The sequence below is a fragment of the Sapajus apella genome, unplaced genomic scaffold (genome assembly GCF_009761245.1).
Source record: "Sapajus apella isolate SASKATOON/1434 unplaced genomic scaffold, GSC_monkey_1.0 scaffold4, whole genome shotgun sequence".
Lineage (NCBI taxonomy): Eukaryota > Metazoa > Chordata > Mammalia > Primates > Cebidae > Sapajus > Sapajus apella.
The window spans coordinates 53,043,530-53,062,345 of NW_022436944.1; the positions used below are offsets into that span (position 1 = coordinate 53,043,530).

Genomic DNA, 18,816 nt, shown 5'->3' on the forward strand with positions numbered 1-18,816 from the left:
CATGAGCCGAGATCACGCCATTGCACTCCAGCCTGGGCAACAAGAGAGAAACTCTGTCTAAAAAAATTAAAATTAAAATTATGGTTAATACACTATGGTTTGTAATTGTTATCCAAAATAAATTTTTAAATGTTTTCAAATTTCTTGATACTTTCATTATGAAGTTAATACAAAATATATAGCATCCTATTTACATCTAGATAGATCGAGACAAAGTAGTAACTAAAAGCAACTGTGGTCCTACTCTACTCAAAATTACTGCTAAAATTAAGAGATCCTTTCAAGGCTAAAGAGTATTCACAAGTATATTTTATCTTGCATATTATACAAATATAAAATTACATTTTATATAAATGTTTATAAAACAGTTTGACTACTACACATCAAGGGTCAAAATCATAAAAGAAGGAAAAACTAAAAATTGTTACCGGAGACAAAAACTAAATGTAATATGGAATCCTGGATTGGAATCTGAAAGGACAAAAGGAAGAAAGCTGTGAATTCCAAATACATTTTATAATTTAGATAATAGTACTGCACCAAGTCTAAATTCCTGATTTTGACAATAGTACTCTGGTAAGTAAGACAGGCTGGGTGAAGGGTACATGTGAACTCTCTATACTACTTTGTAACTTGAAAAATTTCAAAATGAAAAGTTTTAAGTTGAAAGTTCAACTATGAATACATAAATGAGTAAAAACTAGTTTTGTCATAGTTCTTATTAAGGCAACAATTTCAATTTCACAATCTCCAAAAAACTCAGAGTTAAATTTTTTTTTTTTTTTTTTTTTGAGACAGTCTCACTCTGTTGCCTAGGCTGAAGTACAGCAGCACAATCTTGGCCAACCGCAACCTCCGCCTCCTAGGATCAAACGATTCTACCTCAGCCTCCTGGGTAACTGGGGTTACAGGCACATGCCATCATACCCGGATGAATTTTGTATTTTTAGTAGAGACAAGGTTTCACCATGTTGGTCTGGCTGGTCATGAACTCCTGACCTCAAGTGATCCACCTGCCTTGGCCTCCCAAAGTGCTGGGAGTACAGGCGTGATCCACTGCGCACCCAACGTGTTTTTAAAAAGACTCTACCATCAAAGGCTAACAATTTCATATTCATCTATTAGATCTGTCCCAAAACAAGCAAAGTAAATACTACAGAGCTTCCTTTAAATTCAGTCATGAAGCTGTGGCACCACGCCTGTGGTCCCAGCTACTTGGGAGTCTGTGGCAGGATAATCCCTTGAGCCCAGGAATTAGAGGCTGTAGTACAGTGATCATGTCTGCAAATAGCCACTGCACTCCAGCCTGGGCAACAAGCAAGACCCTGTCTCTAAAAATAATAATGTCAATCACAGAACCTACAGCTAAGAAAGAAAGAAAGAAGCATCAGACGGTATTTCTATCCAAAGCAAATGTTTAAATGTGTCCTGGCAAACCAACAAATGCAACCGTGAAGAAACATATCAATAAACCAGCAAGGTTCAAACAGCCCTTATTGAAGGATATAAACTGTACTATATCTTACAAGGACAGGGGAACCCTAATTTTGAAAACTGAACACATTAAAAAAAATCTATAGGCAAACAACAGAATTACATAAATTAGCTGAGATAGTTCTTAGACTACATCAATTTCTTGAGCATAAGATTTCAATAGTCAGCAAATCCTTTTTATTTTAGAAAGAGTCTTGTTCTGTCTCCCCAGGCTGGAGTGCAGTGAAGCAATCTCAGCTCACTACAACCTCTGCCTCCCGGGCTCAGATTCTCTTGCCTCAGCCTTCCAGTAGCTGGGATTACAGGCATGCACCACCATGCCCAAATAATTTTGCATTTTTAGTAGAGATAGGGTTTCACCATGTTGGCCAACCTGGTCTCGAGCTCCTGACATCAGGTAATCTGCCCGCCTCGGTCTCCCAAAGTGCTGAGATTACAGGCGTGTGACAGCACACCAGGTGACTCCTATCCTTTGGCGCAAGGGTTGACAAGTTATGGCCCTAGGGCCAAAAACAGCCAGCCTGTTTTTATACAATTATGGGGTAAGAATGGTTTTACATTTTTTAAAGGGTTGTAAAAAAACAAAATATGACAGAATCCATACAGCCCACAAAGTCTAAAATATTTACTACCTAACCCTTTACAGAAAAGGTTTGTCAACCTCAACTTTAAGGTAATAAATTTTAAAATGTGAACACTATAATCTGAAATCAATAAATTTTTTAATGAGTTAATTTATTAAATTATTTCCTGTACTGCAGTCAAGATTAAGTCCAGGAAAAAGTTTTTAAACCTTGAAATGAGAAGTTTTATAGAAATTGCTTCATGAAAAGATTCCAAGGGGAAAAAAAAAAAAAAAAAAAACCGAAGTTACAGCCAATTCTGGGAGTATTCTGAAGAACATAATAAAATTTTTAAATTTCACTAATCCTAAAATTGTTCTACACAGATGTTCCCTGACATACAATAAAGTCCCAATCAACCCATTGTAAGTTGAAAATATCATAAATCAAAGATAAATTTATCAGCCTAACATAGCAAGACCTTCTCTCTACTAAAAATAAAATTTTAAAAATTAGCCAGGCATGGTGGCACTGCCTGTAGTTCCAGCTACTCTGGAGGTTGAGGTGAGAAGATTGCATAAGCCCAGAAAAGTCAATGCTGCAACAAGCCGTGATTGTTCCACTGTCCTCCAGTGTAGGTGACAGAGCAAGACCTTGTCTCAAACAAACATTTCATGCACCTAACCTGTGCATCACAGCTTACCTAGCCTACCTTAAGCATGCTCAGATCAGTTAGATCAGCCTAGAGTTAGGCAAAACCATTTGGCAACACAGTATACTGACTGAGAGTGATGGCTCACCGTCATTGCCCAACATCACAAGAGAGCATTATACCATGTATCACTAGCATGGGAAAGATCGAAGTTCCAAATACAACGTACAGTGTCTACTGGAGGTGTTTCTACTGAATGTGTATGGCTTATACAACAAAAATTTTACATCAAACCATCCTAAGTTGGGGACCATCTGTACTTCCAAGATATATGTCACCTACTCAGGGACATTCTATTTTAGCATGAGACAAAAAGAAAATCATCAGCTATTAATAGCTACATAATAAACCCTATCCTTACTAATCTTTTACTAACCTAATACTGATCTAAGTTGAAATTCTGTTACCTTACAGGATCTGTTAACACTAATTTTTTTTAACTTTTTAAAAAATGGCTGAGCCATTCATGTGCACCCCAACCCTCTCAGGGCTCCAGGGCCAGGCATGGAAAGTACAATAGTGTACATTACCATGTACAACATGATGTTCTGACATATATACACTGACTGTCCAATGTTTAAATTCAACCAATTAATAAATGCATTACCTCACAGTTACCATTATTGTGGTGAGAACATTAACATCCACTCTTTGCATTTTTCAAGAATACACTGTATCATTAACTATAGTAACCATGCTGTACAATATAGATCTCTTAAATTTGCATTTTACCTTTCAATCAATATAGGAACTGTCATCAGCTCAAAAGTTTTGATTTAGCAAATTATTTGTAAACTACGGATGTACCTCCCATTTCAATATATATAACGTGTATCTTTTGGTTCAAGAGATTTATACCATAGTGAAGTTTAACAAACAGGGCTCAGACAATACCTTTTGTAAAGTAATAATTTAACATCAAAATTTGTATAAGAGTAAGCTAAAGAAGCCATTATTTCCTATTACCTTCAAAAACAGTTCAATATTGACCCCCCAAATCCTGAAAATTAACTTGGCTACAGATGATAAATTTCATACAGTGAGATGAAAATTACCAGGTGGTCCAAAAGACCCTTTTTGAGTTTTAATGTGTATTATTTTAAAAAGTCATTTGGTTATCTACTCCACACTTCGCAAAACAAGAATGACCCAGATTTCAAGTTACCATGGGTTTCAGTCTTCACTCTGTGTGGGGAGAAAAAAATCAGCCTTCATCTGTTCAAGCCAATCACTTTAACATCTATGACCCTCAGATAATGCATTTACAGTATAAGAAATGGAGTGGTCTAGACTCTAAAAGGTTTCTAAGGTCTCTATCTCTAAAATTGTTACTGTAACCAAGATTTTTAAAAACATTTATGACCTGCCTCATTTCAAATAGAATCTGCTGCATTTCACATCTCACATCCAATAAAAAAAAAAAAAAAACTAAACAAAAACAACAAAAAGTATAATACAACAGTATACAGAGAACTCATAAAATGAGAACCAGAGCCAAAAGAAAAAAGAGAAGCAAAGGTAATGTAATTAGCTCCAAAATATTCCCAATATTATCAGCCTACATTATTTTACACAAACATATTTTTCCTACTTTTTTTTTTTTTAAAGGAGAAAGGGCAGGGGAACTAAAGGGGGTTTCATTCTTGCCCAGGCTGGAGTGCACTGGCTATGAACAGATGCAATCATAGCACACACTACTGCCCTGAACCTCTGGGCTCAAGCAGTTTCCCAAGTAGCTAGGTCTACAAGCATACCAAAGATCACACCTGGCCATTTTTAAGTCAGACCATTAAGAGAAGCCATTTCTTCCTTTCAAACTATCCTCCCAGAAGTTGAGGAAACCGTTCCCTAAGAGAAGTCTTAAGAAATACCTCTTGTTTTAAGCCATCCAAAAAGGAAATACAGTAAGCATGTTTCATTTTGAAAGAAAAATGGAAAGCTGCCTACAAAATCAATTTGTATCAAGAAGTCATTTTCCCAGTAATTAAGTTTACTTCCTGAACTTTGAAAGATTAAGCTTTCCTTCCCACTAGATGACAGAGGAAGTGAGTGAATGCTCATGCTGGAGAATGGGTGAGCCATTCCTGGGTACCCCAACCCTCAGGGCTCCAAGGCCAGGCATGGAAAGTACAACTGCAGTCCAGGGAGGCCTGCAGTAGCCAAGGCCTTCTTCAGACTTTCTCCACATCAAATCAATTTTGGAATTTCCTTAGTTTGAGAATTTCAAACAAAGAGCCTTGAATTTCCAAGAGACAAGCACTCTTCATCTCTTAGTTTTTGAGGACTCAAATATGAAAAAAATAAGCTCGTTGAAAATGGAAATAACCTTCAAATTTCTTGGAAAATTTAGATTAAATGACACAACCAAAAGCATTCAAGGGAAAATTATCCCTGTGAAGAGTGTTGCAGGTTACACATAATTACAAAGATCTCACGCATTACTTTAAAAATATATGGTCATCAAGACTGTATTTCCTTTCCACGGAAATAAACTATATACAGACGTTATTACATTAAGTTGGCTGAATCACTAAATCAAAGTACAGATCAAATAAAACAGTAGAAAAAGCAAAAGCTCAAAACAGCTATCAATAAATAAACTTTGCAACAGCAAACTTTCATTTACCATGAAAGAGAAGCAACTGAGGAGCTGAACTTGCTTCACGTGCGTCTTTTGCCTTGACTGTAAGCCTCGTGTTTCCAGTGGAGCTAAAGAGCAGCATGGCACTAGAGGAGTGCGTTTTCATAGAGAAGTACAGCCTCTAATACCCCCCTCTGGGGTAACTCCATGACTTTCAGTAGCTCAATTTCCTCAACAACTGAGACAGCTGTTTTAGAAAATAAGCCGCCTCATCTAGAGGCCTCAAGTTATACAACTGCAGAGTGAGGAGGTGCCAAGTTCAGGGAGCCCAGCAGAGACCAAATTAGAGCCAGGCGCTGGGGAACTCCGAGTGTAAATACGCTTTCCACCACTCGCTTCCACACTCCAATAAACGTCTACCTTTCTGAGAGTTCTTTAGGGCTCATAACTTCTCTTCAAGATTTAAAGACCCAATTATTTCAAGGAGCAGCCCCCACCATTCCAGGCCAGCTTTGACCCAGAAGTCCTCCTCGAAAGCTGCAGTAAGACGTATGAATGCTACCGGGAGACTGTAGAGCACTTTGAAGACATCGGGCATTTTCTAAAGAACAGAAAGCTACACTTAATCCACGTTAATGAAAAGCTGCCAAACCACCGATCTTTAGACTTTATTATAATCAAGTCAGCGCTCTGGTAAACTATATTTCAATAAAGCCACTAAAACAAATACAGAACTTCCAAATTCCTAACAGTTAAAAAGGATAAAGGGCAGAGACTAAGCTCAGATCTGTTTCAACCTCTCAATATTAAAATGAATGGTTGCTGGCACAGACAGGAAAGACTAAACAGTTGCTTGTGGTGCAATCACTGCATCTTCAAACCCTCAAGAGCAAACAGCCTGAGCTCAGGCAGTCTCCAAAATGAGAAACTTCATTTTGAGACAATCAAAAAAAACAAAACGAAGTCACTGTGCTACTCCCGCCGCTGCTATTCTTTCAATTACGATAATTTGCTAACATCAAGTGATTAAAATCTGCAGCCAGAAGAGACTACAATGTAGGACAACAGAGTAGGAACTGATGCCAAAACGCTGGACGTTATTTTCCCAATGTAAGTGCTGCCTTTTCTGCACAGTGTATTCTAGCTCTAATGGGGCTTGTTAATCGCTTGTAAGGAAAGGAAACCCCTTCCCCCACCAACCCAAGCCATCCTAACAGCTGGGTGTGTTTTACAGCAAATATTACGCCCTCAGGAGCGGTCCGCGGCCGAAGCTTGGAGGGCCACCTTCCCTGCCCGCCCGTCACCAGGGTGAGCAGAGGCCTTTGGGGTTCCATGGCCCCCGACCGCCACGCGGCAGAACTCCGACCCCGCAGCCCCAGAGGCCCGCGGACCACTGGGAGCAGCCGCATCTGACAGAGATTCAGGGCTGCGCAGGCCTTCCCCAAGGAGACAGACGCTTCTCCCCGCCCGAGGCGCCCAGTACCTCATGCTGTAGGCGCCGGCGCCCAACTCCTGCCCGATGCCCGAGAGGCTGGCGTCGAAGTCGTGCACCAGCCCGGACTCGATCACCTCGTCCATCTTGAGCACCCAGGCCATCTTCCGGCCTCGCCGTCGCCCCGCACAGCGCGGCCTCCGAGTCCGGGGCGAAGGGGCCGGAGCCCCGCTGGCGCGTCCTGAGGGAGGGCGCGGGTGAAGCCTCCGGGGGAGGGGGGGGGCGGCGAGTGGTCACCAGCGGCGGCCGGGACCGGAGCTGCGGGGGTCCCACTGGCAGGGCACGGCGAGCCCAGTGAGCAACTGCAGCGGGAGCGGCCAGGCCGCCGGCAGCGCCTCCCTCCCGCGGACACCGGCCCCGCGCCACATGCCGCCGCCGCCGCCCAGTCCCCGCGCCGCTAGCGCTGCAGCCGCTGCCGCCCGCCCCACCCGGGACCCCCCGGTCGCATCCTCCTCCGGGACTGTGCGGAGACCGGACCTCGGGGCGCTCCGAGGACCACACGGGAGCAAGCCCTCCGCCCGCCCGTCACCCGCTCCCCAGCCTTGACTCCCCGCCCCTGGCCCGCCCAGGCTCTAGCGCCACGCCGCTACTGCCAACCCCGCCGACGCCGCTCCGCCGGCCCGGACACTAGGTTCCAGGCGGCTCCGACTTAGGCTCGCGCGCCGCTTCCGCCTCCCCCGACCCCGCCCCGGCTCCGCCCCCGCCCCCGCGTTCGCCTCACGCCCCGGCCCTCCCCGCACAGCCCCGCGCTTAGGGCCACTCCCCGCGCCTCGCGGCCCAGGAACTGCCTGGACAGTGCAATCCGGCCCCGCCCACGCGGCAGTTCCCAGCCGGGGCGGCCTCGCTGCCTCCCAGCACAGCAGCCCAGGAAGAGGAGGTGCCAAAAGCGCCGCCAGTTCCCGCCCCTTCCAGCGAGCGAGATGATTGACAGGCCAACTGAGCAATACCTGCAAGCGCTTGGAAGAAGCTCCCGTGAGTCTCTGTGTCGCCCGACTAAGCAACCAATCAAAGTGTTCTTTCCCTTGGGCGGGCTCGAAGACGGAATTTGCTGCCAAAAGAAAGAGTTCATTGGACTGCACTGTAGGAAGCGGCTCCAAACGCCACTTCCGGAGGTGATTTGCTCCTCTGTGGTATTTCCCGGTAGTCTCGGTTTTTTGCCCTCTCTACCGAGGGAGAGAGCGGTTCGCACCCATGTGGTGTGGGAAAAGCCAATTTTGCAGAAAAGCTCGATTGGCGTGAGACTAAGCCGATCCACGCTCCCGAGAAAGAGCTCTGGAAAGGCTTCCCCCATCGGTTAGATTGCCGAGAGCAGTTGGGCTATCCTGAATTAAACTAGCTGTTGGTCATTGTAACCGCAGGCAACCTCCTGACCTTGGGCTCCGTACCATGAGGACGCGCCACAGTATCAGCTATGCTGCTCGGAAGGCCGGAAGGGTCTTAGCGACCTATGGGCACGCGCCATTGGGACCAAAAGACAAATCCTTTTACCGAAAGAGATGAACTAGAAGGCAGGGGGCAGAAGCTGACGTACAGCCAGTGTGCGGATCAGATTTCCTTAGGTGCGGCTACTGACGCTTGACGGGCGGAATCCCTGCTGAAGAGAACGTCAAGACCCGGGCTTCGCCCTGCATCGAATTTACGGCCTCAGAATAAGACCCACATGCTGAACGCCCCGCCCCAACTCGCCAGTTTAAGTGCAAAAATACTAGATTAAAAAGCCTAATAAAACAATGGCACTGAGCCAGAAGAAAGTCTTAGACGCCTGTGCGATGTAAATATTAACTTGCAGGCTCACGCCTGTAATCCCAGCACTTTGGGAGGCCGAGGCTGGTGAATTAGTTGAGGTCAGGATTCGAGCCTGGCCAACATTGTGAAACTTCGTCTCTGCTAACAATACAGAAATCACCTGGGCGTGGTGGCGCAGCCACGTAATCCCAGCTACCAGAGAGGCTGAGGCGGGAGAATCGCTTGAACCTGGGAGGAGGAAGAGCAAGACTCTGTCTCCAAAAATAATAATAATTACTTGCAGAATGTTTTTCTCTTTGCACAACATTTTCGCTAACATTTCATTTTATACAGCTACCAAAGTAGATACAAAAGAACACTTAGAGATGAGGTAGTTTAGGTGCAAATGTGTAAAGATTACGCGGTTCAAGGTCACACAGTAAGTAGCTAAACCAGTGCTTTTTGACTCAACATTAGATTGGCCAGCAGTTCAGGAAGCTCCATTCCACTATTACAAATAAATCTGCACAATCAGTCAGATTGTTAATGGAAACATTGGCCTCATTGGGATCTCAAATATGTTTTTATTCCATGATCTCACCTCACTTCGGTAACCCAGTTTATAACCAGATTAGCCAGGCCTACTATTTGTTGTTGGAAAATTTGGAGAAATTGAATTGGGGGAAGATAATTCTCTGATTTTTAGAAAGAGTGTGATAGTACAAGCTACCATCAGTTTTTCAGTCAGGCTGTGCCCTATGGAAGTACTGGGTCAAACATTTAGAAATAGAGACTTAGGCTGGGCAGTGTCTCAGGCCTATGATCCCAGCACTTTGGGAGGCCAAGGCGGGAGGATGGATTAAGGCCAGCAGTTGGGAGACAAGCCTGGGCAACATGGCAAGGTCCTGTTTCTACAACAACAAAAAAAAATTAGTTGAGCATGATGTCATGCATCTGTAGTCCAAGCTACTCAAGAGAGGCTGAGGCAGGAGGATCACTTGAACCCAGGAGTTTGAGGCTGCAGTGAGCTATGATTGTGCCACTGCACCTCAGCCTGGATGACAAGATGAGACCTTGTCCTTAGAAAAACAACAACGAAAAAAAACAACAACAACAAAAATTAGAGTTCTGGAGGATAGAAATAAAAGTGTTGGCTGGTCATGGTTGCTTACAACTGTAATCCCAACACTTTGGGAGACCAAGGTGGGAGGATCTCTTGAGTCTAGGAGTTTGAGACCAGAGTGGGCAACATAGCAAGACCCCTCTACAAACAACAAAGAAAACTCTTAAAAATTACCCAGGTATGGTGGCCTTCACCTGTGGTTCCAGCTACACCAGAGGCTGAGGTGGGAGGATCACGAGCCCAGAACATCAAGGCTTGCAGTGAGCCATGATGGCTCTAGTCTGGGTGACAGATGAAACCCTGTCTGGAAAAAAAATAGAAGTATCAAGCAGCACTAAATAGTAATGTCATAAAGAGACCAAAATATAAAGGAAGGATAGTGTTAAAAGAAAACCTTAAACAAATTAAATATAAGAGTTTAATGAAAAAAAAAAAGATTTGTGAATCAGGTGGCCACCCTGAACCAGAATACATTCAGAGAGACTCCAACACAAGGCCAGGTGTGGTGGTGCACGCCTGTAAGCCCAGCACTTTGGGAGGCCAAGGCAGGTAGATCACCTGAGGTCAGGAGTTGGAGACCAGCCTGGTCAACATGGCGAAACCCTGTCTCTACTAAAAATACAAAAATTAGCTGGGTGTGGTGGCAGGAGCCTGTAATCCCAGTACTGGGGAGACTGAGAAAGGAGAATTGCTTGAACCCAGGAGCTGGAGTCTGCAGTGAGCTGAGATTGCATCACTGCACTGCAGCCTGGGCAACAAAGCAAGACACTGTCTAGAAAAAAAGGAGAGAGAGAGAGAGAGACTCCAACACTGTTGCATGGTGGAAGAGGATTTATGGACAGAAAAAGGACAGTGATGTACAGAAAACAGAAGTGAGATACAGAAACAGCTTGACTGATTGTTTTATTTGAACAGTTGGCCTCCTGTGATTGGCCAAAATTCAGTGATTACTACAATAGGTTATAGTCCATTTATACATCCAGTTAGGTTACAAGTTACTATGTACAGAGAAACCTTTAGGCTGAACTTATAAGGAGGCAACTTTAGGCTAAACTCAATTTAACAATTTCTCCCCTTTTGGTCAATCTCTCAATTTGACCAAAATAGAGAGGTTGACCAAAATTGTAGACATTGACATTACTTTCTGACCATTGTAAATGTACTTATTGGTCTTAAATGCCACTGGGAAATAGTACAACAGTGGGTTTTGTAAGGTGGGAACAGGACTTTAGGTTACTTTCTGGTAAGAGAGTAGAGGAGACTTTTTTTTATTATGTTGGAATTTTTATTTATTTAAATTTTATGAACATTTTATGGATGATTGTGTGTAAACATTTAAAACTTTTTTAAAAGAATATAGTTCATGTAGGAGACTACTATTAAGACTATCAAGAGGATAATACCAAGACTTAGGAGTGTACTCCTTAGCCAGAGTCACCATGAACTAAATGCTTGGTGCCACAAAGAAGAGCTAGAGCCGAGGCAAAAAGTTTTCTCAACAAGGCAATTTACTTCTGCTGAAGGGTACTGCCTACATCAGTCACCATTGCAAGAGCACCCTGAGCAAAGGAGAGAAGGGGTTTTTATCCCTAATGCAGTTCCTTTCCCTGTGTCTTTCCGCTATTGGCTAGGGTTGGACCACGACCTAAGCTGATCCTGGTTGGCTAAGGCTTAAACTTTTCTAAACATGGTTAGCATACAATTTGTAAGAGAAGGAGAGTGGACTGTCCATTATAGTACAAAGGATGACTGGACATATCTGGGCTTGTTAGGGCGTGACTAGAGCGGGAGGGTGGTTTGCAGGCTGGAAACGAGAGTATAGCAAGGTTGGGCTTTTGAGCCAAGGATAAGAGCATTACACAAAAACCTTTGAAGAGGAATTTATTATTCCCTAACAATCTTCCCCTTGTTTTTTGATAATTCTTCCTCTTCAAATTTTGTAGCATGATTTGGCTTTGTTGCTTGTGATTATTTAAGAATAAGAACTTATCTGAGTATGGAGTAGGGTAGGGGAGGGTTTTGTGAGGGCTGTTTCTCTAAGGCTTGACGTTAACCCCTGGATACAGGGTATGATGCAGCTTCCTGCAAAAATGAGTACACATATGACAATTTCAAGAGAGGTTAATATTGAAGACATAAGCTCCTTCCATTTACCAAATCACCTTTCCATGAGACTCGTGAAGGGGTCATTTATTCTGGAATTCTTGGCTAACTCATTTGATAAGGAGGTAAGGCCTTGTAAGGCCTTCGTAATTGTTCCATCAGGGACTGTGTTGTTAGGGATACAAATACAGCATTGGAATCCAATCATGACACAGACTCCAGCTTTTTCTGCTAACATCATGTCCAGGGCTATTCTATTTTCCCAGGCCATTTGACTAGTGGGGCCTAATTGTTCAGCTATCCTATTAATAGCATCTCTGGTGGAACTGACAAATCGCTGTTGATTATAGTAGATGTACTTTATCCAATCTACATTTTTGTTTATAGTTGACCACCAAAACAGTACAGATTTGAATCCTGTTGCCATTTGATATCAAGCTTTAAATTCATCTGGTACCTCTTGTGGGACCCCCAATAGCATCTATGTAAATATGAGGGCCAAAAGACTCATGAGGATCACTTCTTTTTATCTGATTCTCTTTCCTGTTTTACTGATGTAATGCCAGGTTGAAAGGGATGACCAATTGAACCAGAGCACAAATGCTACTCCAGTTACTTGGCAGAGTACCTAATAGTAGTCCACTGCAATACCACCATACATCTGCTCAGGAATGAACAAGGGCAAATTGACTGACAAGCTCTTGGAAAGGCTTGATTTCATTGCATTCTTTTAGGTCTCTGAAAGACGTTAATTTTTCCCCCTGCCATGAGGGGCACGAGGTAAAATTAACATCCAAGGTTGGAGGCTGGGTAATCCTCAGGGGCTGACCTGCAGAGCCTTTAATTTCAGAGAATAGCAATGAGAGAGTCTTCCATGCTTCATTGCCCCAGGCTGTGGGGTTTTGAGAGACTCACCATGCAGCTTATGCCCAGTAGGTCAGAAGACTATCAGAGTGGGAAGGGGACTATTTGGGCCTCTGGCCTGCCTGCCACATAAGTGTAACAGTTGCTTTTGTTTAATGTGCAAACAGAATATTTAATCCATTCCAGCCAGGCAATGGATTAAAGTTTTTAAATTTAAAGTTTTAAAGTTAAAGTTTAAAATCTTTAACTTCTACAATGTCTACTATAGTTTCATCATTGGGTACAGAAAGAATAACTGTTTGATTGGAAGAAGATTTAGAAGGAGGAGGAAGGGAAGGGGGTGGAGGAGCAATGAAGCACATCTTAAAGGATTCTCTAGGGTCTGTTCCAGGAATATCAGCTCCTAGGTCATAGAACTGACCTAAAATGGGATTACTGTCAGTAGAGGTGGGGACAGTGATGGAGATTTGCACAGAGTTACACTATTGGAGTTGACAATTAGAGGGAGTTGTCCCTTTGGTAAAGTGGATGTAGGGTTTTAGGTTAATGCAACCCTCCTCCTGGGGAGGTCCAGCCTTGACACTTGGTGGTCCAGACCACATCTCCCCGGCCATAACAGAACCTCCACTGACTTCCCTGTGCCCGTTTGGTGCAAGAGTCATGCTTACAGACAGTCTTATTTACCCTGGAAGGGCAAAGGTACTTTTCCGAAGAGGCTAGCTTTCTTTGATTTCGGAGATCTCCACAGGGCATAACAAGACAAGCATCAAAGGTAATGGCTTGAGGGGAACTAGACCTAGCTATGATAACAAGATGTGAGGTTGCTGGGCAGAGGAGGAAAAGGAGGAAGAGACAAATTAAACTTCTTTTCAACATTACTCTGATTGGGGCGGGTCCTGCAATGGCAGTCCCTGATTCTGGAGAGGGTGATGCCTTTTTGACTCAGGTATGATGACGCCAACCTTTTTCAGCAGTCCCAAAGCCATTTCAGTTCTTAGGAGAACTAGAGAAGGTCCTTCCCAGATGGATTCAAGTTTTCCCTCTTTCCAACTTCTGACAAGGACATGGTCTCTGGCTGGTGGTGGGGGACTGGAAGTTCAAGCGGTGAGGCTTGTGCTACAAGGCCTTGAATCCTGAGGAAAGAAAAGGTGAAGCACAAACATAATATATAGTTTTTGAGAGATATTTCAAATGTAGGGAGGTTAGCAGTGGAATTTTGATAAGGCAGCCTATAGAGCATTTTATAAGGAGCAGATTTAGATTTAAGGAAGTAAGGAGTTTTTCCTAATCAACATGTAGGCCTATGCCTAACCTTAACACAAAGTCCCTCCTTAATAAAATACTTCTGCTTAGAAAATTAAGAAGAACTTAGTAATGACTGACATTTTTATGTTTGTTTTTTAAAGTCTGTTTAAGAATTCCATGGGCCCTTTATCTTTCCCTTGTACATTAAATGCTTGGGAAATATTTTGGGTCTGAGGCACTGATTCCCGAATTCCTTTAATTATCATATCCCTGAGGCTTTTATGTTTTCTCAGTGGGCTCCCATTGAGGGTCCTGGGGTGGGAATTTTTGCTCTGCTGCAGGGATATTTTGATTATGAGGATGTTCCACTTCCTAGATTACTATAGCAGCCCTGCAGTTCATAGTTATCTTTTCTCCTGAGAAGAGAATAACCTAAAATAGACATTAATTCAGCCCAAGTGTACAGTTATGGCCCCAGAAAGTAGCTGATTTGATTTGCTACTCCATAGGGATCATGTAAGAGTGATTTGAGCTCTCTTTTTAAGCTTCAGGCTTCTGAGCTGGTTAAGGGAGTGTCTACAAAGGCAATGCCCTCTCCTCCTAGAGGCACTTTCTTTAAGGGAAAAAGGGTTAGAGCGGATTCTTTGAAGGTAGCAGGGAAAGGGAAGTTTTGGGTATCTTTTTTACATTATTCTATCTCATGTTGAAGTCCTCCTGGTGGAGGGCATTTGGGCTGGGGACAGACTCAAGAGTCAGGATTATAAGAGTTGGGGGACAAAGTGAGCAGGGGAAGAGCTGGGATGGCAGCACTTGCTTGAGGGGGATGGAGGGGTTTGGCGGAGGAAGGTGGTCTAAAGGGTCCTGCTTATTGGTGGACTTTTTGTGGTTAGGGACCTCAACTTCCTGAAGGGAAGTGGTTCCTGGCTTTTCTCCTGTAGCTTTTAGAGGATAGAGGAGGATAGGCCCTTGCCACCAGCTCAGGGCATAGTCTATTTCTTCCTGGGAGACAGGACTTTTGTTATTGACATACTTTATTAAAAGTTGACAAATCCAATCCTCATTAGACCTAAACTTTGGCCTGAAAATGGAGGGTTTGAGGATAGATTCCCTGGCCCAAATAAAACAGCAATATTTTATTATGTGTTGTTGTTTCTTATGTTTATTCCTTTCATTATCCCTCCAATATTTTAACGTGAGACCCAAGGTACTATCAGAGGGAATGTTATTATTATCACTAGCTTTATTTCTTTTATTTCCTGTCTTACTTGGGGTGTTTCCCATCCTGGAGGTTTGGTGTGAGGCTCAACCCTTTGTATTAGAGATTACTTGCCTTCCCTTCTCCAGAGGCTCAACCCCTGCTACTGGAAGTTTCTTGCACTCCTCTTCTTTCACGTCATCCTTCTCCAGCCGCTTCCCCAGAGGGAATATTTTGGGTCCCTCTTAGCATTGGTGTGTTGGTATAAGCCCCGTGAGAGGAATCCACCATAAGCCATATGAGGTGTCCACAGAACTGTAGTTCCAGATTCCGCACTCACTTCATGCTCAATTGCACGTCTCATTCACACACATTCAAAAACCTCCAGATGTCCCAACCAAAGAATACGTCACCACCACCACGGATTTTCTTGCCTTGGTATGTCCTGACCAAGGAATACTTCACTGCCCTGGCAGATTTTTCCACCCTGCTATGTTCACTTCACTGCCCTTGGGGCTTTTCTTACCTTGGTTTTGACCAACAAATACTTCACTGCCCCTGAGGCTTTTCTTACCTTGGACTCTCATGAGGAGATGGGTCCCACTGCCTCTCTGCAGTAGCCTCAGGGATGATGGATCGTGACCTACTGCAGTGTGACGGATAAACTCAGACTCTCAGCAACATGGGTGGAAAGGGTCCTCACATACTGTGGCGACCAGGTAACTCTGTGCACAGACCAAGGTAAGAAAAGTCACGGGGGCAACAAAGTATTTCATTGGTGATCGTGACATCTTGGAGGTTGAAAGTGTGTGAATGAGATGCACAATCAAGTGCGAAGTGAGTGTGGACTCCGGATCTACGGTTCTGTGGTCACATCATTTGGCTTAGGGTGGCTTGCCTGTCGGGTGATTAAACTGACCGGCTAATGCTATGAGGGGCCTGATGTTCCCAAGAGGGAAGTGGCCAGAGAAGGATGAAGCAAATGGAGAAGAGTGCAAGAAACCTCCGGCAGGGGTGGTTGAGCCTCTAGCTGAAAAAAGGGCAAGAAACCTCTAGTCAGAGAAGTTGAGCCCAACAAACTCTCTAGGGGGGCAAGAAATCTCTAATAAGAGAGGTTGAGCTGCATGGAATCAAAGAGACACTTTCTCCAAAATGGGAAATACCTCAAGTAAGGCAGGGGAGAAAAAGGACAAAGCTAGCAACAGTCACATTCCCTCTGATAGTCCCCTAGGTCTCATGTTAAATTATTAGAAGAATAATGAGAGGATCAGGCATAAGAAAAGGCAGCAAATGATAAACTGCTGTTTTATTTGGACCAAAGAACCTATCCTCAAATACTTAGTTTTCTGGCCAAAATTAGGGTCAACTGAGGATTAGATCTGTCAACTCTTAATAGAATATGTCAATAACAAAAGTCCAGTCTCCCAAGAGGAAATAGACTATGCCCTATGCTGACCACAAGGGCTTGTCCTTCTCTACCCACTAAAAGCTATAGGAAACACGCAAGAAACTACCCCCCCTAAAGAAACTTCAGTCCAGGCTGGGTGCAGTTGCTTATGCCTGTAATCCCAGCACTTTGGGAGGCTGAGGTGGGCAGATCACAAGGTCAAGAGATAGATACCCTCCTGGCCAACATGGTGAAACCCCGTCTCTACTAAAAATACAAAAATTAGCTGGGCATGGTGGCACGCGCCTGTAGTTCCAGCTACTCGAGTTTCAGAAACTCAGATCCCCACCAAATGGAAAACGCTGTCCACTGGCACCTAGACCTCAGATAAGGGGAAACTGAGAACTGAACAATGACCACCGGTTTTTGTTTTGTTTTTGTTTTTTTTTTGAGAAACAGTCTTACTCTGCTGCCTGGGCTGGAGCACAGACATGTGATCAAGGCTTCCTGCAGCCTTTCTCTCCTGGGCTCAGGAGAGAATTCCACCTCAACCTCCCAAGTAGTGGGGACTAACAGGCATGTACCACCATGACTGCCTGAATTTTTTGTGTATTTTCTGTGGAGACGGGGTTTTGCCACGTGGTCCAGGTTGGCTGACTGCCATTCTTTGTTCTGAATTTCTTCTTGAGGATCCTGGAGGAAGTCATGCTCACAGGCAGTTACTGTTGGAAGAGATCCAAGTTACCCTAAGTTACTGGTAGCATGTCCTCACAGGTCCATAGCAACTTCAGTCCTTTCCTCCTCAGAAGAATTAGATTCATGGGCATAAGGCAGAAAAAGAGACCAAGACAAGTTCCAGAGCAGGAGGAGAAGTTTATTTGAAAAGTCATTAGAATAGGAAAGAAAGGAAGGTATGCTCGGAAAAAATCCAAGCAGGCACAGGAAGGTTAAAGAGAGAAGGTCAACTGCCCTGTTTAACTGTGATCCTAGGACTTTTTCTTTTTTTTTGATCCTAGGACTTTTATGACCTTGCTTCTTTCCTTTGATTCTTCCCTTAGGGTGAGCTGCCCACATGTGCAGATCCCTCCTTACCTTTGGGAAATGAGCACACACAGTGTGTTTCGGGAGTTGTACACATGCATATTGGAGGCTTTCTTCCCTTACCTGGTGGAGTGTACGCAGAATATCATACTTCGGCCATTTTTGTCTCTTAATATGCAAGCCCAGGAAGCTGTTTCTCCCTGGGGCCTGCATTCAATTTACATTTCATTTTGATGTTAACAGGTGTAGACCATTAGGAAATGGCCTCCGAATTATCATTTTTAGAGAGGCGAAGTGATAATTGCTGAAACATCATCAGACATTTATAGTGGGTCGGGGGAGAGCTCTCTCCAGCCTAGCTGATGCCTAACTACGGATGCAACCTTCTTTCTTCCTTAGCGTAGCTAAATCTGGGTTCTTTTCTCACAATCAGGAAGAATTAGACACATGGACATATTGCATGGTGAGGAGGACAGAATTTATTAAGCAAAAGGGGAGCTCTCAGAAAAGAGAAGAGTCCTGCCAGCAGGCTCCCACCCTACAGATTGAATACCAGGCCACCACACACAAGCTGAAGAGGCCAGGCTCCTCCCCTCCAGAAGGTGTGGCTTTCTGGTGGCTCCACCCCAATCCCCCAATGTATGTGGGCCTCCAGTCCATTGAAGGCATGCCTAGGAAAGACCCTGTGCGGGTTCCCTTATCTGCACAAAAACATTTGGTATAAATACTTGTGGGGTAGATTAGAGATTCTCCAGGGACCCTTCCTTATCTGCCTAGGCATTTGTCTGCCTTCTGCCTCTATCAATCCCCCCTCTAAAGTGGTACGTCTAACTGCCATTTAGAATAGGGAGAAAGACCAATCTTAACTGCTTCCTAATGACGGGGTGCTTTTGTGGGAAAACAGCATCAGATCTTCCTCAGAAGCCTATCTAAAGGCCCCCAGTAAAAGGGGCCATTGTTTCAGGCTCTGGTTGCATGACTATTTGGAGTTTGATGGCCTGAAGGTGAGAAGAGACAAACTGGGTTATTAGAAGACACATATCAAGATGAAACAAGGTGTGGGGAGCAAGGACAGCTCAAAAATCCCAAGGTTAGGCCGGGCGCGGTGGCTCAAGCCTGTAATCCCAGCACTTTGGGAGGCCGAGGCGGGTGGATCACGAGGTCAAGAGATCGAGACCATCCTGGTCAACATGGTGAAACCCCGTCTCTACTAAAGCTACAAAAAATTAGCTGGGCATGGTGGTGCGTGCCTGTAATCCCAGCTACTCAGGAGGCTGAGGCAGGAGAATTG

The 18,816-nt window shown here is 44.2% G+C and overlaps 1 protein-coding gene across 4 annotated transcripts in view; it reads right to left on the bottom strand.

Moving 5' to 3' along the window:
• Positions 1–7,677, bottom strand: part of UBP1 (upstream binding protein 1) — a 51,047-nt gene extending 43,370 nt beyond the window's left edge. For 3 of the 4 annotated variants that reach the window (XR_004265569.1, XM_032268928.1, XM_032268939.1), the window contains exon 1: positions 6,834–7,677. Coding sequence is in view for 3 of the 4 variants with exons in the window: in XM_032268928.1 (XP_032124819.1) it covers positions 6,834–6,946 (113 nt within the window). In the remaining variant the exon portion in view is untranslated. The remainder of the gene's footprint in view (positions 1–6,833) is intronic. The other variant, XM_032268933.1, reaches the window with a different exon arrangement.
• Positions 7,678–18,816: the final 11,139 nt, after the last annotated feature.